The 23,987-nt window shown below is 37.5% G+C and overlaps 2 protein-coding genes across 3 annotated transcripts in view; one reads left to right on the top strand and one right to left on the bottom strand.

The window, feature by feature from the left end:
- Window positions 1-9,857, top strand: part of GARNL3 (GTPase activating Rap/RanGAP domain like 3) — a 58,494-nt gene extending 48,637 nt beyond the window's left edge. Inside the window, exons 19-28 of the mRNA XM_035903138.1 lie at window positions 511-627; window positions 1,274-1,446; window positions 1,754-1,912; window positions 3,838-3,904; window positions 5,900-6,007; window positions 6,444-6,562; window positions 7,043-7,178; window positions 8,258-8,467; window positions 8,752-8,863; window positions 9,617-9,857. Of these exons, the coding sequence (XP_035759031.1) occupies window positions 511-627; window positions 1,274-1,446; window positions 1,754-1,912; window positions 3,838-3,904; window positions 5,900-6,007; window positions 6,444-6,562; window positions 7,043-7,178; window positions 8,258-8,467; window positions 8,752-8,863; window positions 9,617-9,773 (1,358 nt within the window). The 3' untranslated portion in view covers window positions 9,774-9,857. The remainder of the gene's footprint in view (window positions 1-510; window positions 628-1,273; window positions 1,447-1,753; window positions 1,913-3,837; window positions 3,905-5,899; window positions 6,008-6,443; window positions 6,563-7,042; window positions 7,179-8,257; window positions 8,468-8,751; window positions 8,864-9,616) is intronic.
- Window positions 9,858-16,030: 6,173 nt separating this feature from the next.
- On the bottom strand, window positions 16,031-23,799 carry SLC2A8 (solute carrier family 2 member 8). 2 transcript variants are annotated; one of them, XM_035903113.1, is made up of 9 exons: window positions 23,713-23,799; window positions 22,762-22,964; window positions 20,927-21,026; window positions 20,575-20,786; window positions 19,706-19,849; window positions 18,970-19,078; window positions 18,070-18,243; window positions 17,296-17,441; window positions 16,031-17,136 (listed from the first exon to the last, which is right to left on the bottom strand). In XM_035903113.1, the coding sequence occupies exons 2-9, from the start codon at window positions 22,885-22,887 to the stop codon at window positions 16,999-17,001; spliced, it is 1,149 nt and encodes a 382-aa protein (XP_035759006.1). In that variant the 5' UTR covers window positions 22,888-22,964; window positions 23,713-23,799; the 3' UTR covers window positions 16,031-16,998. The 2 variants fall into 2 exon arrangements, with proteins under 2 accessions (XP_035759006.1, XP_035759007.1); XM_035903114.1 differs by lacking the exon at window positions 23,713-23,799 and adding an exon at window positions 22,438-22,525 and having other exon boundaries at window positions 22,762-22,851.
- Window positions 23,800-23,987: the final 188 nt, after the last annotated feature.

The following is a 23,987-nucleotide window of genomic DNA, read 5'->3' as shown; positions in this document are numbered from 1 at the left end:
TTTAGGGGTTGTAGGTTCCACTCATGTCTATCTTTGTGGGAAACAGATTTAGCCATGGAAATAGATACTGTATTATTTTTGCAGGTGGCATATGCCTTGAACCTAACTTGCCTACTTTTGAAGAACTGATAAGCAAAACCAGTCTGCAGCCCAAAGGGTGTCAAACTCTGTTAAGGATCCAGTTATCAGCTGCTCAGCTGAATGGTTCCAGCTTTTAAAATGGACTCTCTTACTCTTGCCCTGTAGTTTATATCTATTATATTTTCACTATCTTGCTAAATTTTGTGTATTTGCGAAATAGTATACGTTTCACTGTTCTGAAGCTCTTACATCTGCTGCTAGAATTGTAAAGCCTAGAAAGTTCATAAGCGGTCTTGTATGATGGTGCGGCTCATCCCCAGAGAAGCAGTATCCTTTGCTCTGTTAGGTACTGCTTCTCTTTGGAAGTATTAATTTCAAACTACAACTGTCTTTTTTTTAACTTGTTTCCTGGCTCTCTTAATCCTCCAGGGAAAGACTCTCGTATCCTTGTCTTCAGACTTAGTGCTGTCCAAAAAGATATAGAAACAAAGCAAATGATAAGAAGCAAATACGACTGCAGAGAAAATAAACTGGAGAGAACAAAAGGTGATTTTATTATCCTGTGTTTAAAAACATCCACTGTGGTATGATGCCCGTAGTTGCCAGGGGCAACTATTAGCCCCTTGAAGCAGTTGTAGGTTTTCACCTTTAGTTTTTTTCTCTGGACGGTCAATTCAAACTTTCTTAAGCTTATATGTGAAAATAAGTCTCATATAGTCCAGCATGACATTTTACAACTTTGTAAAAATACCATGTTACTTGGCAATCACTGCCATTCAAAAGCTCTAGAAAAAAATAGATATGTTGCTTTCAGGATCGAGGGCTATGAGAAGAATTATGCAGGGGTGTGAGGGTGAAACAAAGGGCATTTTAAGGTGGAGGAACAATGGCAAATCTCCACTAAATAGTAGTGCTTAGATTAGTTTGGGTGTTGCCGATTATTTTAGTAGACAAACATTTTCTCGTATTTAGTCTTTACTTGCAAAAGGAGTGAGGGGGAAAAACAGATTTTGAGAGTCATAGCCTTTTGTCTTTTTCTAGAAGTTAATTTTATCCTGTTGGGAGGTTTGTGATTCTGTGTTGCTAAGTCATACATCAGAGCCCTGTTGTACTAATCATCATACAAATACAGAAGAAGAAAAAGATGAGACCCTACCCCAAACACTTACAATCTAGAGCGTTATTTCCTCAGGCTGCCATTTGTATGCCATTAATACTCACCATGGCAGTGAACTGAGGATTGTTGTGGCTATTCGGAACAAACTACTTCTCGTCACAAAGAAATATAATCCACACAACAGTTCAACCAGCAGCTCTCTGCTATCGTCATCTGAATCTCCAGTAGAGGAGTTCCAGTACATCCGGGTATGTGTAATCTAATCACTAACTACCTTAACAGACTGGGCAGCATTCAGCTAGTGGGGGGAGAAAAGACAAAGAGCATGCATTTTTATCTTCCTAAACCTCCAGACAAATAAAAGTGAAAAGCCATATGATGGAGTTCCATCATATATATGCCAAAGAAATATTTTTCAGATTTTTTAAATTAAGTTTCTGCTTGTTCTTTATCATGTTTCTGTGCTGAGAGCACATCCCTTTAAATTCTTGGAGTACCTGCAGCACACGCAACAGGAGCTTGAAAAAGTGAATAATTCTATTATTTACATTGTAGGAAATATGCCTTTCTGACCCTCCAGTGGTTATGACGCTGGTAGATGGACCTACTGGAGACAGTGACAATATGATCTGTGTAGCGTATCGGCATCAGTTTGATTTAGTTAATGAGAGTACTGGGGAGTCCTATAGATTGCATCATGTTGAAACAAACAAGGTAAGTTTTCATCATTGAAACTATATTCTTGCAGAACCGCACTGAACATAATTTCTTGCAGACTCAGTGCATCCTGTGCTCATCTTCTGAGAGTGTAATTGAGATCCTCATTTCTCTCACTTTTCACTTCTATACCATCTGCTTTAGGGCAGTCTGAGATATTTGTTCCTTTTGGGATATGTGATAATAATCACTTCCAAGAGAGGTAGTCTCAGGGTATGACATGTTAGGAAAGAGCCTGTGTTTCAGGCTCTGGAATATCGCTGTCTGTAAAAATGAATTTTTCTCCTTTCTTAGTCAATAGTTTGCTTTTTGCTTTTTCTCAGTGTTTTATTGTTTAAGAAATTGCAGCAAAATAACTTCAGTTGTTGGCCACCAGTATCTCATTCAGATTTGCCTGTTTACATGTATTAAGGCTAAAATATTTACACATAGCTTTTAGTTCTATTTAAGAAAATGCTTCCCAGTCAACTAGTAAATTAAATGAATCTTTCTAACTAGGACGTAGGGTTGGGATCTAAACAAATGTCCCAATTTTCAGAAAAGAGCTCCAGTATTTCCTGCTGCTGGGAAGATAATGATCTTCAGCATCTCTGAAAATAAGATAACTTTAATAGTTTCTAAATACGGATGTGGACATATAGCTTTCAACAACAAAAAAAAAAAAAGGCAAGATTTTGCACAGTTAAGCTTTTGGTTGTTATTTTTAACTGACTGTTTTCCTCATAATGAGATCAGGGACTACTCTTTTCATTTGATGATCCTTGTTGATAGGTTATTTTCTTTTTAAAATCATCTGTATTTTTATTCAGCTCTCATGATGAAGAGGTTTGGTACTTCTAGCATGGGGGATACAGTGTAAGCTTTTCCACAGCACTGGAAATCTATCTCAGTCTGGATGAGGAGGGAACTACAAGTAAAGAATGGGGATGGAGAAGTACACCACCACCACCCCTCCACCCCCCTGTTCCTCTTCTCCCCAGAAATCCTTATTTCCCTTGAGAACACAAACAAAGGAGACAATTGAGCTGAGCCAGTGACTTTTGTGATGTTGAAATGGGACGCCAAAGTATTTCCAGGGGTAACAGAGCAGAAATGGCTTTCAGTCACTACAAAGGGTAGGTCAAAATGCGTTTGGTATAGATATATAAACTTCCACATCAAAGAACTGCTGTTCATGGAATCAGTCCCCAATCCCTCTCCCTGCCCAAGTAGTAAATGTTGTGGTCTGGGAAGCATTTGTCTAATGTTATCTTATGTATTTCACTAATAAGGTCTCATTTCCAGAACAGACACCCTACTTTTTATGGCTATTTTGGGTTTTTTAATCTAACTGTAAAAGAGAAATACACAGTTGAAATATGAGAATTTTTGTAGTCTATGCTATGTAAAAAATACTGTGGTTTTTCCAGCACTGGTTCTCAGTTTCTAAATTCAGCCTATTCAGTAATCCTTAAGTACTTCCCTATTTACCTCTGTGTTAGTAGTTTTGAACCAGTAATTGGTGCATCTGATCTTTCTGCTAGTCATGGTGTGCAGTGGAGCTTCTTGGATTTCACTTTTTGAAAGTAATTGTTATTTTTAGCATATGATGTTGATTCACAGCTGTCTTGAAATCACCCAAATTTTCCCAAAATGTGTATTGCCAAATCAGTTATGTTTTTATTCCTTTATACTGTGGGTGTGGTATTCAATATTCAGTACTGTACAGAACTGAATACAAAAGAAATTGATTTCTATCCTGAGAGCATCCTGAAAATTAGTCACGAAAGAGGCTGCATTTGATAATGACAATTTTTTTTTTCTTTCTTTTATCTGTAGGTGTGTGCTCCCCCAACTGATTGTATTGCTTGTTAGTCAAAGCCTGGCTATAATAACCTCACTATCCTCTGCCTATTCATTACCCTTTCCCATTATTATTGCAGGTTAATTTTGTTGCAGCCATTGATGTATATGAAGATGGTGAAGCTGGTCTACTGTTGTGTTATAACTGTAAGTATTTAGGGAAGACCAAAAATGGCAATACCTCAATCTGCATATATAATTCTTTTTTCATTGGAGCTAGATCTGTATTTTAAAATAAATTTCACTGTTTCATGGAAAGTTTTTCAATATACGTTCTTTTGGATTTAAACACGTATTAGTCTAGAAATTGAAGTATTATTTTATTGCAGGATATGTTGAATTTAGACATACTAGCTGTTAGGTTTTATTTTCAGGTATATAGATGTGTATCTATATATTTATAGATGTTACCACCTTACTCACAAAAGTCCTATTTTTTCAGATCTAGCTCATTCTTTAGGTAGTTACATGCTCACTAGGTGTTTTCAAGACATTTAGCATTCCACCTCTTTTTCTCTGTGTGCTGTCCCATTCTGTCTCTGTGCTTTTTCTTCCACCTGCTTCTTGCCGTTGTTGCATTATTTCAGTGTAATTCTCTCAATCTCCTTTTATAAAATGGCCTTGGGTATAACACACATACACTCTTCTCTGCAGTACACAGGTTCTTTTTCTCCTGATCCTTATGGAAATAGAATCTCTTAGCATGAAGCAGCCTTTACGAGGGAGTGCTGAAGGACAAGGCATGGCTTTCTCTGTTGCAGAAGGCATGCCCTATTTGCTTCTCTAAAGTGAACATTGATGGAGACAGGGTGAATACGCCTATGTTCCAGCACTGGCTATCGGATTGGTACCACGGAGCAAGTTTTAAGTGTCTCTAAACTACATCTTTCTATGCTCTGTGAGGCCTTACTGGTTCTGGTAGCTTGCCAGATCCTACCTGGTTCTGGTTCACTTAGCACTGCTTCAGAATTAAAAAGCTATCTGACAGAGCATAGTGAATTCCCACCTATGTTTCTACATGGAATCCGTTCCCTTCTAGTAGAGCCATTGCTGAGCCAAAGCTAACAAACTTAGCTGATCTTAAAGTTACAATAAAGGTGCTGCAGAGGCTTGCAGCAACTTGAATCCCTATTTCTAGGACAGTGTCACAGGGAAACCTACATTTGTTCTTTAGAGGGTCTTATCATTCTGAAAGTATAATCATAGATAAATATGAAAACACAGGATTTGGCAGTGTCCTAAGTTTGTATGTAGAAAAAGACCTGTAATATATTTCTGGGTATAAACTTTGGTTCAGTCTAAGAACATCAATTACAGGAAAAAAACAGAAATTTGCCTAAAAAATTGAAAAGAGCTAGAAGCAGCATGTATTGAGAGGGTCATGTATGTTTACCTGGAGCCCCCAATACACTCCTATGAGCATGTCAAGAAAAAAAGATTATTGTAATTGCATCTCATCATCAAGCTTTCTTATTGTTAGCTCATATGACTTCTCAGGTCCTGAACTTTAATAGATGTTTGATCAGCATGTGTTTAAAGAAAAAAGTGTTGGTTGTGGAAGGTTAAGTTCCCCTTTATCTAGATCTATTAAATTAAAAAAATCAGAATGTCATTGTCAGTAAGAAGTTGTATAAGCCAGCATTCATGTCTGACTTGTAGAAAGACTGTTAATTTCAGTATCAGTGAACTCAGAGCAGCCAAGAAGTAGGTTCACCAGTTACATGATTAACAAAATCTTGGTGTCTATAATATCCGGTGTGTATAACAAAGAATGTAAACTATGCTAGCATATAGCTGCTTGAAGGGCAGAGAGGTACAGTTCTGCTGACACAGCTTTCTGAATTTTTCTTGCCTATTCCTCTATCCATTGACAAGGTAAGGAACTGATAACTGTTGAAACAGAGTAATTATTACTTGTGAAATAAGACAACTTATTAAAATGTAGGTCTTCTATTTTTACCTTTCAAATCCTGTGTTCACAGAGGAAGCACATTTCCCTGATCTGTTTAGATATAGAAGGACTTCTACATAAATGTTTGATTATGCATATGATGTCCACACTTCTGCAAAATCTGCCTATAAAGTTGGCGTTTGTTACTCGCAGCGTAAGGTGATGGATGTTTTTTTTCTTTTTTGTTACAGATGTTTGCCAATACAGAAAGGTATATCCTTTCAATGGAGGTTCTCCACTGATCCAGCCATCAGCTTATGACTTCCACTTTAGCTGGAATCAAGTTCCTTATGCTGTTGGTAAGAAAATACCTCTTTTTACTAGATGGCTGTTTTTTTCCCTACCATTTAGGCTTGCACTTGGCCATTAGTGGAATTACAGTATGCGTGCTAGGAATAAGCATGTTACATTCATGATGCAACTTTAGCGAAGTTTCTGCATATGATAATTTTAAAAAGTGGAGCCATGGTGCCAAGTCCTTCCTTTGCTGAACTTTTTTTCCCTTTCTCTTTTTTCTGCTTTTATGTTTACTGTCTACATTCTGCCAGGTATGGAGAGTGAAGTTTTCTTCAGGCTTGATGTAGCTCAGTGTCCATCAGTATGTTAGACAACCGTTTTCATAGGAAAGGGAGGTGCCAGAAGAGGTCAGATACTCAAGAACGGTTCTCATGGAGTGTCCAAGAAGCATGTATATTAACCATTTTTCCTTCCCAAATAATTTTTGTTTCATTGCAGTTTGTGCTTTCCCTTATATCCTTGCCTTCACTACTGATTCCATTGAGATCCGATTAGTGGTGAATGGGAACTTAGTCCACACAGCAGTTGTGCCTGAGCTTCAACTAGTAGCATCAAGGGTAAGACACAGGAAAATCATGTTTCACTATTTCTGTGATGTGTTAGGATCTAATTGACTTTAAAATTTGCTGCAGCCAAAACCCAAACAAACCAAAACTGAAACATGTGCTACTTGATCTGTGGTAACTGTTCATCCGTGGGCTCTTATTTCAAATCATCATAGAATCATAGAATGTTTTGGGTTGGAAGGGACCCCTAGAGGTCATCTAGTCAAAATCAAGTAGAAGGAGAATCAGAATTGATCTCACTGTCCTTTATGGCTCACAGTAATGCATATCTGAGATATTTGACTGTTTATGGGGCAAATGCTATCTTCAACATTACAGATGTTCCCTCCACCTACAGTGGGATAACTTTTCCATGACCAACCCTAGCTGACTTAGTGGCAACAGAACATAGTGGACAAACATTTGAGCTCTTACTCAGAAAATGGTTAAGAAAGTCTTACTGTACTAATGATGAGTTATTTGTCATTTCAGTCAGATATTTACTTTAAAGCTACTGCTACAGTAAGTGGATCATCTGACAGCAGCTCGAAGGAAATGAGTTCAAGGAGTTCTCCTCAAACACCAACAGCTTATGAAACACCAGAATGTCCTCTTTCTTCTGTAGAAGGTAACATGGTTTCCAGGCAGCTATCACATCTCAGTGCAGCTGATCTTTAGTAAGATGAAATTGATCAGGTAAAACACTTTGAGTTCCTAGCTGAGAGTCTTGGAAGACAGAGATTTTCTACTTATCCACAGATATAAAGCACCTGGCTGAACTTTTGCCCTACAGTATGCCTTCTGGATGCATGGTAGCACTGTTTTGAAGAAATCATTTCTAGAAGAGGGGAGGAATTAAGCTTCAGTAGCTTGATGAATCTTTGGCAATATGGCAAAAACTAATAATGCAAAAGGAGGTATAAAATGGTGGGAAAACTTGAGATTTCACACACCCCATTCCTTTCATTTAAGAAAAGCTAAACTACCACTGGATGGTTAAAGCTCTTTTGCAAACCAAAAGTAAGAAGTTCTAGCCTTAAACGAGTTTGCACAGTCAATTTAGTGTAACATGATCTGTGAACAATCGGTCTGTAGGGGAACAATAATGGAGAAACAAAGGAACATCAACTAGATAATGCAAGATGTATGTATATCTTCCTCACTTAAATCTGCTGCCGCACTGTTGGCAGAAGGTGAAAGGAAACACAATTTCAGTTTTTAAAAGGCAGTGCTATTTGATGTTGGGTTTTTTTTTTCTAGGAATTAGGAAAACACGTGGTATTTTATGTCACCTAAGAAGAGGAGCCATAATTTAAACCACTTGGGATCCAGGCTCCAATATACTTGCAACATATTAAAATGTATGGGGAATATTGCACAGAGTGGAGAGTCATGGTGTAATAGTCAGAATACCAGCCTCAGGACATGTAAATTTACTTCCTGGTTCCACTGCTGATTCATCACATCACCGAGTCAGTCTTTTTCTCTCTAAGTCAAATTGCAAATCTGCACAATGTGGTTGTATTTTTTCCTCCTCCTAGCCTATTTATATTGAAAGATCTCTGGCGCAAGAAAGATCTTTGTTATTTGGGTTAAAAAGCACCCAGCACAACAAGAGTAACTTTTCTGTATAACTTTTCATTTAGAGATATTAAGAACTGATTCTATTGTGAAAGTGTAACATTGTTTTTTCCTTCTGTGTTTCAGGTGAAGTTACATGCAAAAACCTGTACAAAATTCCTCTTAGTAATCTGGTTGGGAGAAGCATTGAACGACCTTTGAAGTCACCTTTGGCTCCCAAGGTCATCACTACTACAACATCCAGTGGCATTGCCTCTCTTCCAGTTACTCACTCGCTATCCTTATCTCGTATGGAAATTAAAGAAATTGCAAGTAGAACACGTAAAGAATTGCTGGGTAAACTCTCCTCATTCTTCGGTGTACATATCAATTGCCAAGTATGTAATTTTTAATCAGATCAGATTTGTAACATGCAACCACTATTCGTAAATAAGTAGTATGAACAAACAAATGAAACTCTGAGAAAACATTACTTGCTAATAGTCTAGTCAGCATCTGATCACATTTAGGATGACCATATTGTAAGCCAGGTAGAAACTATTTAGTTAATAATACCTTAATATTTTCATGAATGCTTTATTTTCTGTTGAGAGGATTAAGTCTTTTATTCCTTTATTGAGGCCTTTTGGATGAGCCTATACCCAAGACAGAAAGTGCACAGAAGCAAAAAAAGGTTCCTCGAAGACAGTCAGACCCCAAGCAGGGAGCAGTAAGATCAACTAGTAGTGACAGGTAAATATAGTGGCTTTAGAAAAGAACCTAAATTAGACTGTAGATGTTTTCAGAATTTATTGGTTTTCAGCCTGTTATGCTAATCTCGGTTGGCATGGGGCTGACTGAGACCTTTGTATTGCCAATGTGAATTTCATGCTAACATGTTTGTCAGCGTATCTTGAATACTTTAAGTACTGAAACAATTATACTTTTTGCTAAAGACATGTTAATGAGCAAAGCAAGACCACATGGGATTTTGTGGGAACCTGCTGCAGTTGAGCCTGTCATTAGGATTTGGGCTACTAGATCTGCACTGTGCAGGCTCACTTGCTTTTCTCTTCATATGGTCTTGTGTTGCTATTTCCAGAATAAATTTTGCAAAGAAACACCATAGCATTTGTCTGTTTGGCTCTGCTTACCTGACCCCACTACCATTCTCTTGTTTTCACTGTTTTCATAATGTATGTTTGTGTTAAGAGTAGTGGCAGAATTCAGTCAAGATACAGTAGACTGAGATTAAAAAAAACAAACAAAAAATCTGCTGCAATGTAAAACCATATTTCATTTATTTCACTATTTGGAAATTATTTGGGTGGGGGGCTTCATTAGCATTGCCTTTTGATGATCTTCAGTAGAGCTAAAACAGAAAAACTCAGTTTTAATGGTCTGTCTCTGTCTTTAGGATAACTTGATTGAATCTAAAAATAGCTGTTGATCCTACTTGCCCTGGTCTGTGTATTTTTTTAGTAACTTTTGTCTTCCTCTTTGCAGGATAATCTCAAGCTCTTTTGAAAGCTATTCTGAAGGACGTCATCTTTCCACTAGTTCAGATCCTGATACTTTAGCAAACAGGGAGGAGAGCTCGCCATCTTGCTATCCATTTCAGCTGATTTCTTTATATGATGAAGACATCATTGACTTGAAGTGAAGACAGTCTTAAAACCTTTCTTCCCTTCTTCAGCTTTTCTTACAGCTCTGTGGGAATGTCACAAACACTGCTTCTAGTGGTAAAATGTGGCTGGAAGTATTGTTGATTAATCTTTATAGATCCCATGTTGTTCTGGCTAGCTCAGCCTTATTTGGTGATGCTTACATCTTTTGATACAGGTTTGTTTTCTTTTCTCAGTTAATGAACCATTACTTTTTGTGGCATTCTAACAGTAGGTAATCAATGAGAGGTTTAGGCTGAAATTGAAGTAAATAAAAAGTATTACTTGTTCTGAGCTTCTTGTAATTTGAAGTACCCGAGTGACATCCAGCTAAGTTAATTGCTGTTATTACTATCATGAGTTGTTTTACAACAGTGTATGTCATGTGGGAAGAGGAATTTTGTAACATAAATCACTCCTTTTGGTTTTTCATTCTTTAAAAAAACAAACAAAACAAAACAACAACAACAAAAAAAGTCTTGCAGGCAAGGTCTTTCCAAACAGTGCAGTCTGCCCTTGAAATGATGCAGCTGTATGCTCACTGAAGAATCAAGGATGTTCTGTAAAGATCAGGTAAGATACAAAGATGCTGCTTTCTTTGCTCTGGCCTGTCCATGCACATTTTTTAGAGAAACTTGAAAACTGTTTTGGCATTAAGAATCCTTGAGCAGAGAGACTTTTTATAGAAAATGCAAACTTTCAGAATATTCCTTAAGAATTGGAAGTATAAAAAAAACAAAAAAAAAAAGAAAAAGAAAAAAAAAAACCCAAACAAACAAAAAAACCCCCTCACAACCAAAATAAAAAGAACCAACAACCAACTGTATTTCTCCCGTCTACTGGAAAATTGTTATTGTAGTGCACCTACAGGTTTTCCTGTTACATGTAGAAGAGCCAGCCCCTGATTTTCTTTCTGACTACACAAAGATTCCTATGCAGGCATCAGCATTAGCTGTTGTCTGCTCTTGCACCAATGGTATAAGTCATTATTGCAGATAATCATGTTTTTCTATCTGGATCCAGACTGAAATTTCACTGCTAAGAAGCTAGTTTTCTATCATTAAATAGACATCTTAGATCTTTTGTTATGTCAAAGGACGGGATTTTGTGTTTAAATCTTGATTATTTTTTAACCCTTTCCTCTATGCCAAAAATCAATTTTAAACTGTATTTTGAAAGGGTTTTGTTTTGTTTGGTGTTTTTTTCCAATGTTTTTTTCATGAAAGCATGATGCTTCCAGGCATTTTATATGTGAAGATTTTAGCTTTATTAGCAAGTATTTCTTGTTCTATATGTAGAAATACTTCTGTATCCTTGACTTATTTTTTAATACCATTCATGTGTCATGATTACACTTTCTGTCCAAGTGTGACCATCCAGAGATGTGTGCCTTTTGCTTCTGTCTGTCTGAACTGTACAATTGTTTTTGCAAAGTATTTTTTGCCCAGTTTATTGTATATAATGGTTTATTTGCTCCACCTAAGAAAATATGCAAGGCCTTATCTGAAAGGATCATTTCTTACTCCCAACTGGAGTGGCCTATCAAGGAAAGAAGCAGTATTTTCAACAGTAATTAATTCAGGAGCAGAAGCAGTATTAACCAGTGGCTACTATTATTTTAATATTTTTGCACCCATAAATGTGTGGGATGAACCTTAATAAGCATCTAAAAGGAAGTGCCACCTCAAAGTCTTTGCAAGAGCTTGTAATTCTTTTTGAGAATGTTATTTTCAGAGATTGTGTTAATTTATTTACCCTGTCCTATTTATCTGGGCAGCTAAGGTTAAAAAAAAAAAAAATCTGAAAGTATCACGTGATGCTTATTCTCCTGGAAGTTGTAAACACTTCTGTGGACTTATGGGATCCACTTTAGGGAGCACTGCTTGCACTTAGATATTTTTAGAAAGCAAAAGCACCACCTTTTTCCATAAACTGGTTTCTTGATGTAGTATTTAATTTCTGTTATGTGGGTGCTCATTTGAAGACTGTACCAGTGTGTTGCAAGACTGGGGCTTTAGTTAAAATACAATTTTAACTGGAAACTTTGCGTTGCACTGTTAGGATAACAGATTTTAAATATATTGCAGATGTTCACCTGTGCTATTCTAGCATGATTTAACATGACTAAACCAGAGTTTTATAGCAGTTGAAGCAATACATGGAGACTTTAAAACTTGTTTTGAAGAACCTGCACAAACACATATATAGGTATCCTGAAAGACAAGCCTTAGAGATGGAGCACTAGGAAGATAAAGAAGAATGAGGAAAGCCTGACCACTGGTTATGATGGTAGTCAGGATGCATACAGATGCGGCATTTGCGTCATAACTGAGACATGATTATAGAAAGAAAGGCCATAAAGCAAGAGTGAGTTCAACCAGAACCACAGCTGTGGCTATAAAGTATTCCCATAAAGTAACAGAGTGTGTTGATTGTGTGTGAGAACCTTTGAAGGTCTGCCTGTAATCACAGCATTGATGACATGTAGCCAATACTAACAAACAGCAAAAGGACTGTAAGGAGTACAGATTAAATTTAATTGCTTAAAGCTAGACAAAACCAGATCAGATTAGCTTCATGGTACTTACCTGGAACAGGATGTTGGTATAGTTTGAAGAGGGAAGCCCAGCAACTGCCTCCCCCCAACCTCCCACATGAATTTTATGCTATAGCTTGATTTAATGGGTCAGGCACAAGCTGTTATTCAGGTCACAATGGGAACTACCAGACCTAACAGACTATTACTCATATAGGACAGGAAGGATAACTCTGGAAAAAAATCACTTGTCTTCATTCCTTATGTATGCAGTAAGTGCATCAGCAAGGCTGCCACTTCTTGAGTTTTTGCTTCTGTAATTAATCAGCGTGTCTTGCTGATTGTAGGGAATGTAGGGATAATATTAGACCTAGCAAAAGAAGTTGGGATGGATCAAGCAACATTAGTTTGGTTTATATGACACTTAGAAATGGTAGCTGAGGCTTCAGGGTCATGTATATGTAGTTTACTACCTACTTACTCTATGAGAGCAGTCTAGCATATAGGCAGAGAACGTGGTAATAATCTTAAAATTCTGTGGAGGTCTTTATCACAGTTATTGTATCAAAAGACAAAATATCACACAGTAATGTGAAATTGCTGGCACAACTGGACAAATACCCACTCTACAAGCATGTAGTTTGTGGGGGCTCTTAAAAGTCTCATCAGAGAGCCATGAGTTACATTGCCTCTTAGTATGATGAGTTGGCATCCTCGGAACTAGCTTCTAGCCATTGTTTCTCTTCAAATATTGTCTTAGATCCATACCATTTAGACTGCTAATTAAAGTCAAAACTGAAGCCAACTGGTGGTATTGATATATAAGCTCTTGTGCATCATATATAAAGGGCAAGGTTTTTATACATCTATGCAATCTTTCCTACTTCCGACCAATGTCAGATGACAAGGCTTACTGGAAGACTACTGGGATGGACACAGTTATATTGTCGTTCACTCTAACCATGTTGTTTCCCTTCTGCTTTTCCAGCACGTGCATGCATCTACTCATTAAAACTTTGGCACAAATTGTAGCCATGTCCACTGCAAGCACAACCCTTCCTGCTTTCACATTTTATGTTAAAGCTGCCTTTAGCCTGCATTCTTGGAGTGGCTGACCATCTCATGGATGAGAGAAAAGAGAATCTTTGAATCTACAGCTATGTAAGATGGGTGGTGTTCTGACAGAGAGGAATACTGAAAAACCTTACTATAGATAGATGAAATAAATTGTTTATATGAAGGAAGAATTGCTATGAAGTTGAACACTTGCTATCAAGCTAAGCTCAACTGAAGGCCCATTCTGGACTCTTGTAGCAGATAAGTTTCTGCCAGAAACTTGTTTTCCTAATATGCTGGATTTGTTGGAGGAGGTGGGGCTCTTAACCCCTTCTGGGTAATGGTATTGTCGTCACTTCAGCACTGTGCCTTAGTCTGACTAAATTACAGGAATGTCATTTACTTCAGTGCAAGCACTAGACTGTACAGGCAGTTAATTTAGAATGTACTCGTCAGAGAATGGGTGAGATTGGAAGGAACCACTGCAGCTCATCTAGTCCGGTACCCGCACCCCTCCATTCAAAACAGCATCAGTGTCAGGTTGTTCAGTGACATGTTGTTGCATTTTGAGTCTGTTCAAAATGGGGGTGCAACGTTTTGAGCTACTCATCATCTTTGGCCCGTATTTGCATAACAGCATGCATATAAACCTTCACCACAGCTGTGAAGTGTGACTAGGACTGAAGAGCCCTGAGACACATGAGCTAGGTCTTAGACATGCACACACATAATATACAGCTCTTAAGGCTGAGGCCTTGACGAGTCCTTCCCAAGGGTTATACAGTTTGGGCTTTGGGAACTGTTGCAGACTAACAATCATTTTTGTCCAGCTCTTTCTTTTAGGGGCAATGCAGTACACATAAATTTTATAAATGTTTGAAAGACCCACATGCAATTTGGAAGGGCTAGGTGCTATTCATGGTAGCAAGAGATCTGGACACTAGGTTGAATGCCTGTATAGACATCTTCAGTTTCCTGGTTTGCAAAGAACAAGTAGGGCCTGTTCCAATTACAGTCCTTTCCTGGTTTGGGGCTGGGGTGGGGTTTTGTTTGTTTTGCTTGGTTTGGCTTCTTGGAGCTTGGGGGAGGTGTCACGAAGTGGTTTTGCTTGGTGTTTGGGGTTGTTTTATTGTTGTTGGTTGGTTGGTTTTGGGTTTTGCACTGCATAACGTACAGGATACAAGTGGCACCCAGAATGAATAGCACTGTTGCTGGCTGTCATCATGTGACTATTTCTATATGTGTGCAATCATTTGTAAATGATTGGTAGATTAAAATTAAAATATGTGGTGGTTTTGGTTTGTTTTTTTTCTCTAGTACTAGGCCAGTCAATTGAATATTTAAACAGTTCTTAATAGGGCAGGGGACAGATAGCACCCACATGAAGTGTAACACTACTACATAACCAGTTAGACATGGACACAGCACTGCTCCTGACATCTACTTCCTGCTGTTTTACATATATATGATGCTATGGAGTCAAGCTCATGCATGTGTGCCTAAAGGTGGGGATCTATAATTTGTGCTTGCAGATGCAGCAGCTTTCCTAGAGCTGTTGGCTTAGTCTGCATTTGAGATATAGTTATAATCCTTTGGGTTTGGATTGGATTTTAATATATATACACACAGAGGTATGTATATACATGTATATATATTTGTAATTTCTACAAGTTTTAAGGGGTTAAAAGTCCTGAGCATATAGAGCAATCTAAAGTAATGTGATCTTATGGCGGGGGGAATCCCATCTGCAAGTGATAAGGTATTTCAGAATAATTTTTGTTGCCATACTATTGTCATTATTAACAATTTGATGTCATGGCACTGTGCTCGCTAATTCTGTTAAAGCAGTATCTTCTCAGATAGGCTTAGCCTTATTTTGTGGAGCAACAGATTATACCCTGAGAGACTAATATTAACAATATGGGGAAGCTCATATGCCAGTGTGCAGCAAACATCTGTACTTGCATGCAGGTTAGAAAGTATTTTCAGTCTTACTAGTTAAGCACAGCAACTTCATGAGCCTGTATACTGCCTAGCTGCTTTGCTTTGTTGCTGACCTGCAACTGACTCATGTTGGCTTCTGGAACTCATATTAGCACATCATTTGAAGAGAAAATCCAAGAGATTATTTTCTGCTTATTTATTTATAGCTCTATTAGGTAGTTAGCTGGTTCAATGGAAAATGTTATGTCCCTAAAGGTTTATGCCAAAAGCATTATCAATGTGGAATGTCAGTTTTAACTAAGTCTTTGAATGTCGGCAGACTGCTTTGTAATTTAATAATTGCATATTGTTAAGACTGTTGCTAAGTTTGTGATCAAAAACTCTTTATAAACCACTTGTCTTAAATGCTGATGTATTACCATTGTTTTTAATGTCATGTGATAGTGTGTATGGTTTGTGTTTTAGCTGTGACATCCAATAGAAACAGTCCTGTCACAGCTGGAACTGTTTTAAGTGCCATTTATCACCTTTGTGAAGGAGTAACAGATGATTTATTCCTTCCTTAGTAATAAACCATAAATTTGACCTCACTTCTTCCTTTCACACATGCAGGACTAACGGCTTTTACAAATTTGGTTCATCAGTCAAGAAATTAAGAAGACAGGACACTGTTGCAGACAGCTTTGGATTACTGCTTGCATTTGAGTTCTCCAGAAATTGTTTTAGAGGCATCTTTTATTTAAGTGATGTATCATATCCATGAGATTGGCATTTATGTTTTAAGCATTACCCATCTTTGATAAAAACTATAATCCAGCATTGGTTTGTGTTTCCAGGCATCTTTTAGACTTTCAGAGACTTGCTCGAGTTGGAGATCTTTACCCCTTAACCCTGCAACAGATAATTTTTTTCCTTTTCAATTTAAGAGTATATTCTCACTCTCTCCAAGACCTTGTAATTCCTTCTGAAAAAGAAATGCTCTTTCCTGAACTCTAAAATACATCCTCTTAAGAGCTGTAACCCTTCTTGTAATTTAAATGCATTCCTAGCTAACTTGACATCAATAGGAAAAAAAATAACAACACCAGCTTAAGGTTAAGACCCATAAAAGCCAAGCATTAGCCTCCAGTTGGGACCAAGACTTATTCCATGGTCAGGCATCCCAGAAAGAGTAGCAGCAATACAAAGTACTGCACTCTGAAATTAATATTAGCCAGGCTACATCTTTCATTTCTTCACTGTAACATGCTGCCATAGGGATAGGTAAAGTGGAACAAGGAAATTTATTTATTTATAAATTTAGAGCTTAATTTACATCTTAGAATAAAAAGATACCAGCCAATACATTTAACGTTCTTATTTGGCCATTACAGTCAGTCTCAGTCAGGTGAAAAGAAGACAGGAATCAAAGAACAACATTATGTCCAAGACCTGCACAAGGGGTATTAACTACAGAGACTATGTAGAAGTGTATACAGAGCCCCACAGTGGTTTTTTTTAAAAAAAAAAAAACAACAAAAAAACAAAACCCACAGAATTCAGATTTCAAAAAATTCATTAAAACAATTCAATAGCAATCGATAGCAAATTCAGTAACTGAGATGTCTGACACATGATGCAGTTAGTTTCAACCATAGCACCGTAACTGTTTATAGGAATGTTTCATATCAGTATAAAAAGCCTTAGGCTTAAGGTCTTCTGAAGTAGGCCTCAATTTGTTCCAGGGTCTGTCCTTTTGTTTCAGGAACATAAAAGGCTGTAAAAGTTACATTGATGCAGCAGAAGGCAGAGAAGAGCCAGAACGTGCCATAGGATGTTAAGAAACCCTGAGGGGAAGCAACAAAAAAATGCATTATTACAGCTCACTACTGTACAACTACAGTTCTTCATTGCCAGAGAAGACTGTGGCTCAAGGCGCTCTCAGGAGCATCTTTAATAAGTTTCCCTATGAAAAGAAACTTCAGATTGTAATTTACAATGCTTACTATTAAATCATGAAATTCTTTTGTTACCAAGAAGGCCATAACCCAGTTTGTTAACACACAAGCAGCACTTGATATGCCTCTAGCTTTAAGTGGGAAGATTTCAGATATCACCAGCCACGGAACAGGACCCCAGCCAAGGGCAAAACCTGCAATTACAAACAAGAGAATAAATGCAAGTTAAGTACATACTAAAGGGAAGAATGAATGGTGCTCCAGTTAGTCAAGTAGGGGGGGATGTAGTTTTCACTCTAGATTGTTAGACGGTTCCAGTAAAACAGTACCTCTACCAGAAGGAAAGAGGGTAAGTTATTTTAGGGCAGCATAATAAACGCTAGGGCATTTTACATCAAATTAATTACAAGTATATTCTTAACAAGCAGAACTTCTTGCCACAAAGTCTCTGAAGTGGTAAGCTTAAAGACTGACATTGTTTCTAACTGCTGCTTCTTTGTACCATCGCAGAATTCAGCATGGCTCAGACACTAACAAAGACTGTTTTTCCATTAACAACTGTAAAGCAATCTAACCTGAGCAATTACTATTTACACAAGGAAGTACGAATCCATTTTCCTGGGAACTGGCTTAACTAAGCTGCTAGCTCTATCACCAGGGTTGTGAACACTCAGCCCAACTTTGTATTAGACACTGAAAAAGTCTGTCAAAGACATAACTCATTTCCATTCATCGATAATGTGACTAAATGGAACAAAACTGTCAATTCATAAGAAAGTTTGAGTTTTGTGTGATGGCTACTTATTAGCCTGTTCCACTTACCGGCAACAAAGAGCCCTAGGCTCACTACTGCAAGCCAGGATATGCTGCTTTCTGTTCCTGGGGATGCTGAATTTAGAGTGAAGCATACATCATGATTTGATGAGTTGTTTCGATTTGGAAGGACCATTTTAAAGTAAAGCCCAAACAACGCAGTACTGAGAGCCATGATTATCCCTGAAAAGTAAAAACCAAGTTGTCACTTGGGTATTTTCTGAAAGACAGAACACAGTTGGTCTGCCAAATATAAGATATGCTAGCCCTCACAGAAGTGTTTCTTAAAAGATACTGTTCTTGGAAATAAACACTGGGTCTGACAAGAGTGAAAGAGGCTAGACAAGCATTCTGAACACTAGCCAAGCAATATAATCTTGGCAGCAGTCATTACTACTGAGTGTGCAGCACAACTACATCAAACAGAATTAGTTTTCTTTAGCACAGTTACTTGAAAAGTTCAAAACTATAACTGTAGTCTTGTATAACTAAACACCACAGTGCACCATGAAAGTAACAGCAACCACAAAGAAATTACTTTGAAATAGCCATTTGTTGACAACTTGGGTATGAGAATGTATCATGACACCGAGTCTTATTAGGCAGAAAAATTATCACAGTAGTAAGAACTGTCTCAGTGACATAGCTATTTCAAAATAAAAACTGGCCTGGTAAGAAGACAAAAAGATAGCCATATGTAGTTTCAATGGTTTCCACCTACAGTGTGTATATAACGTGACAGTTTCCTCTTATGAGTTTAAGTTTATACTTATACCAAATTATAAACATAAAGCAAAACACTTAAAAATGCATAAACCACAATACTTAATTCCCTCAACAGTTAAGACACTTTTTGGTACTGTATATAGTAATTTTTCTTACTGAACAAAATTTAGTAACATGTTTTACCAGATATGTAAAGCAGCAATTTTCGTCCAGTTTTATCTATGATAAGTGCAGCCACAGCAGTGAACCATACTTGTATGGAACCCACAACCACTGAAGCCATTCTGCTGTCCTGAAATAAAGAGGTAGGGAGAATTTGCTTTCAGGCTGATAAGAGGATCACTTATCAAGCATTACAAATACATTTGTTTCTTGAATCTGAAAAAAAGACAAATTATGCCACAGATATTAATGGTGGAGGGAGACAACAGGGGAGGGGGAAAAAAAACCTGAAACACAAAGCCAAAAAGCCACACATCACTAAAACCATTACCAATTAAGACAACATACCGGTCTCTTAATAAACTTTTAAATAAGCCACAACTTCTTACAGTTTCCCTTTCTCTGAAACATTGCATTTACAACTCTACTAAAAAAAAATTTTTATATAGGAAGATGATTATAGTAGGAATTTCTATCAGTAACAAAGTTTCAGACCAGCAAAACACAACATACTTCCCACCCACCCCTCCTCGCAAAACTCCAGAACATTCAGGTATGCCAGAGTAACACAGTCCACCTGTGTTACACAGGTATCTAGAATCCAAACCAAAAAAGCCCACTAAACCCCAAACCCTGTTATTTGTGACACAGGCAGGATGATTATCAAGTTGGGTTTTTATGTGTTTTAGACTTACTATTGCACCAACTAAGCTGAAACTATTATAGACATTTGTCAGTTTGGAAACACCCCAATTACCTTGAAGTTTGCATCTTCAAAGATAGTTTCTGCATAAAACATAACTGCATTAATGCCTGTTACTTGCTGGAAGAACATTAGAGCCACCCCAATAAGAAGTGGCCTGTAGATTGAGGGGTTCTTAAATTCAGAGATATTCAGTCCCTGTTAAAAAGATTAAGCAATAATTTGGTGAAAAATTTCATCTTTTAAATCAGAGAACAAAAGCAACAACAAAAAAACCTCCTCAGAACATTTCAATTCATTCAAACTCAGGAAGTTCCTCTGCCCCTCTTTTGCAAAACTAAGTGCCTTAGCAGTAAATATGTCTACATTTGAAGTATGTGAGAACTCCAGAAAAGCATTTTTCCCCTTTTCTCAGGTTCTAGAGACGGAAATTGACAGTGCTTTGTAGAGAAAGTTAACATGAATGAATGAACAGTTTGCAGAAAACAAACTTCAATGATTAGATCTGCCTATTTAAGGTCTCACAAGAGGCTAAATTAGAGACACAAGAGAAAATGCATTCATACATTGCAAACAATAGGAAATAAGCATTAGAGGTGTTAAACAATCCTACAAAATTGCTAAATAAAGCAAAAAACTAGTTAGCTGTCATATAATTCACAAGACCATGAGCCTGACTGCTGCCCATGTACACTGATGGCAGCCAACAGTGGTAGCAGTTGCAGCTGAAAGGCAGAGGAAAAAGATTCAAAGAACCCAACTTGCTTCTCGAGTATCATTTGTATGAGGGAACAGGTTTGGACCGCTCTTTGTAGAAAAGGCTATTGACTAAGCTTTGGTAAAAACCTTTTAATTACACTATATGCTTTCAAATGTTATCTCCATACAAAATTTTTTTAAAGAGTAAATCAGATTCTCATCACCTCTTTCTGAACACTAGCTTCAATCTGCCTACATTCCCATTCATGGTCCACGTGTGGTCCCCGCAGAAAGCGCAAAGCAGCTATGGCTTCTAAGCGTTTGTTCTGATTCAGCAGAAATCTTGGTGTTTCAGGCATGAAGGACATGAACAATAGCATTATGCAGGATGGAAAAGAACAGAACACTGCCAGCCAGCGCCATTTTAGTGTTGTTCCTGGGTGACAAAAAGGAAAGAAAGATGACTATGAACATCAATTAGTTGTACAAATTAACATTTACTTTAAATTCTTCAGTGTAATTCTTTCATTACATGTACTAATTCTTTTTTGTAACCTAGAGCCCTAACCCCAATACCTGCAACGTAGGCTCCCAGTATGCCAGTCACCACCATCAACTGAACACAAGAGCCAAGCATACCACGGACTTTAGAATGAGATATTTCAGATATATAGACCTAAAACATAGGGAGAAAACATCTAATAATTACTTCTATCCGATTTTGGATCAAGGACTTGGTAAGTAATTAATTTCTGAAAAAACACAGATTATTTCCTAGTAACTCCCCTCCTTAAAAATAGCCTCAATAAAATGGAGTGAGTAGAAAAGTACCATCTCAGAAATGCATATTGGCATTATGAAAAACCTTGGAAAAAAAGGGAGGACATAAGCCAGAAGAATGTTGATGCATATCAGTGTCCCAAAGGTAAATAAACTTGCAGTAGTACGAGCTTCTTTTATTTGCCTTCTTTTGTTCGCCTTTGCGTAACCACATAGCCCGAGCCACATATAAAACTGTTTGCAATAAAAGTTTTATATTTCTAATTCAATGTAAAGAGTGCAAATTATTTCATTCTCTGTGAAGTTCAAAATTGACAGCTCATCTTAACACAAACTATATGAACAGCACCACACTTCATCCAATATTTGGGATCAACTTAAACTTTTCAGCTGTTTTTCTAATACACTGACCCAGAGTCAACAGCTACAGTTTAGCTGTATACATTAAAAAAAAAAAAAAAATCCCTCATACTTGCACATGCAATTCTTTCTAAAGTCACAGCTCTTACTTTTTTCTGGAAGGAAGTAAGCCTTTTTCAAGAATAAATTAGAGCTACAAAAACTTGGTATTACATATAACACTCTCCTCCCTCATCACTGCGGTCACATAGGTCCTCTGCTGTTGGCTGTGGGTTAATGCCTTTACATATAGGAACTTAGAGCTCAGCTCCATGAAACAAAGAGAAAGCAGTCATTTGTAAAGCACAGACTTCCTCCAAAGACATCAACAAAACAGACTAAGCAACCAAGCTTCAACAACAGAGAAAGTTGCACAAGGTTATCATTTAGACCCTACCACCCTGAATCTTTTTTAGGTTTTATGTTTACAGCCATCTACATTGAAAAAGAACAAGCATTTACTCCATACTTCATTGCAAGCATCTTTTGCTTTTTAGTTTGCATCTCGCTTCAAAAGCTAGAAAATGCTGGAACCACCAGAAAAGAAACAAATTTGAATTCTAGATGGTTTATTTTACACTACTACCTATTCAGCTAGATCCGAAAGATCTAGCTGAATATTTCAAATAATACCAAAGAAGACAGATAACAACAGAATGAATTCTCTCCATTCCCTACTGCGTGTATATTCCTGAATGCATGGGAAAAGTTAATATTCAGAAGATAACAGTCAAATGGAATCAAAAGGCACTATTTGTCATTACTCCAAGATGAGTGAGCAGCCATAGGTTATTTACAAAGTTTGGTGAAATATAAGATGATTAAAAGCAGCTGCTAATAGAAAGAAAAAAAAACCCCCAACCCCCCCTTAATGTTATATACGAGGAATTTGAAGAGATAAATATTACCAGACTATAGTAGACCATAAACAGAAGCAATCAAATAAAGGACTAATAACACACCACTGTATCAGGAATGCATAGTACAGAAGTCCCACTAGAAAAAACAAAATTTGTTTTATTTACATTTTCTTCATGATTAAAAACAAGCAAAATATGATTCTATAGAAATGAGTTTCTTCTAAATCCACAAACTGCCTTGGCTACAGTTATTCAGTTACTTCCTTCAAGCCACCTATAATACTGCTATGGAAAATAAAAATAAAAAAAACCCACAAATAAAATAAAGCAACCACACATGCACACACACACAGAAAAAAGTGTCTTACTTACCGGAACAACAAGTGAAGTAATTCCACTAGCTAAGCCTGTCAGCATTCGTCCAAAATAAAGCATCCAAACATTCTGAGCAGATATAATAACTACATATCCAAAAACATACGGTAGTGAGCACAGCATTAGACTCAGCTTTCTCCCAACTTTATCCACAAGGTAGCCTCCTAGTATTCCTCCAGCAGCAGCTCCTAATGTTACTACTGACTTCAAAAAACAAGTAAAAAAAAATTATTATACACATATATAAATAAATATAAAAATAAATAACCAACAGCAATTTATTTTAAAATCCTGAAAAGTAAATAGCAGCTTCTAAAAAAGATGTGCAAGAGCATGCAGGTGTTTTGAAAATCAAAATAAACATTAACTTCTTAATCAAAACATAGTCAGGAACTGCACAGCAGTTAATTTTCGCATTACAAACAAAGCTCTTTCAAAAAAAAAAAAAAGAAAAAAAGAGCAGCAGTAACTGTTTCTTAATCTGCCTACAAAGCTGTCCCTACACAAACAGGTCTTTCAAACTGTTTTAAAGCTCTAAAACATTTGTTGTCATGACTAACCTGAAGTCCAGCCTGTATCCAAAAAGCAAATATTCCCCATGTTGATGGATTGCACTACTTTATTAAAAAGTTTAGTTTCTGTGGTCCCTTAACAGGTTCAACTGGGAAACATGAGAACGGTTAGAAAACATTCTAGCACCAAAAATAAGTTTGAATAATAGGGGCATTTATTAATATATGCTGAGAGTTATCAGAGCATAACAGCACTGTTACTCAGGAAGAATGGGAATCAATCACTGAGTTTAGAAAAAAAAACGGATTTCATTATTAAGATCTGCATTTACCCTCGTTCTTAAGAGGAGTAAGACCCCATCACATAAGCATCATCTTCTTGACCTACGCTTTCAAATGAAATCACATCACGGTAAGGCATCATACAGAAACTTACCCCAAACCACGTGGCTTGATTGCTGTCCAATCTTAATTTAGGATCGTCGATTTTCCTCAGCTCTGGAATAACAGGTGAGCTATAGCCTAGCACGAAGCCAAAGCTAAGCGGTCCCAGGACAGCAGCGAACGTGGCCAGGTACAGCTTCTTGTTCTGCACTCTGAGGCAGAAGAGGCCGACAAGGGTCGCGCCACGCCCACCTCCCGCTCCGGCCCCCTACCAGGGCCGGTAACGCTCGCGGGGGCCCGGCAGAGGCCTCGACCCCGAGCTCGCCT

The sequence above is a fragment of the Egretta garzetta genome, unplaced genomic scaffold (assembly GCF_000687185.1).
Source record: "Egretta garzetta isolate BGI_Z169 unplaced genomic scaffold, ASM68718v1 scaffold341, whole genome shotgun sequence".
Lineage (NCBI taxonomy): Eukaryota > Metazoa > Chordata > Aves > Pelecaniformes > Ardeidae > Egretta > Egretta garzetta.
This window is presented reverse-complemented; position numbering and strand designations above follow the sequence as displayed.

Excerpts from the sequence above, each read along its gene's own strand:
- SLC2A8 (XM_035903113.1), bottom strand. The coding sequence starts at position 22,887 with ATGCTGTGCTCACTACCGTATGTTTTTGGATATGTAGTTATTATATCT. Across the intron at positions 20,787-20,926 it reads ACTGGGAGCCTACGTTGCAG|GAACAACACTAAAATGGCGC; the intron begins GTATTGGGGTTA and ends TTTGTCACCCAG. Across the intron at positions 18,244-18,969 it reads ATTGCTGCTTTACATATCTG|GGATAATCATGGCTCTCAGT; the intron begins GTAAAACATGTT and ends TTTACTTTTCAG.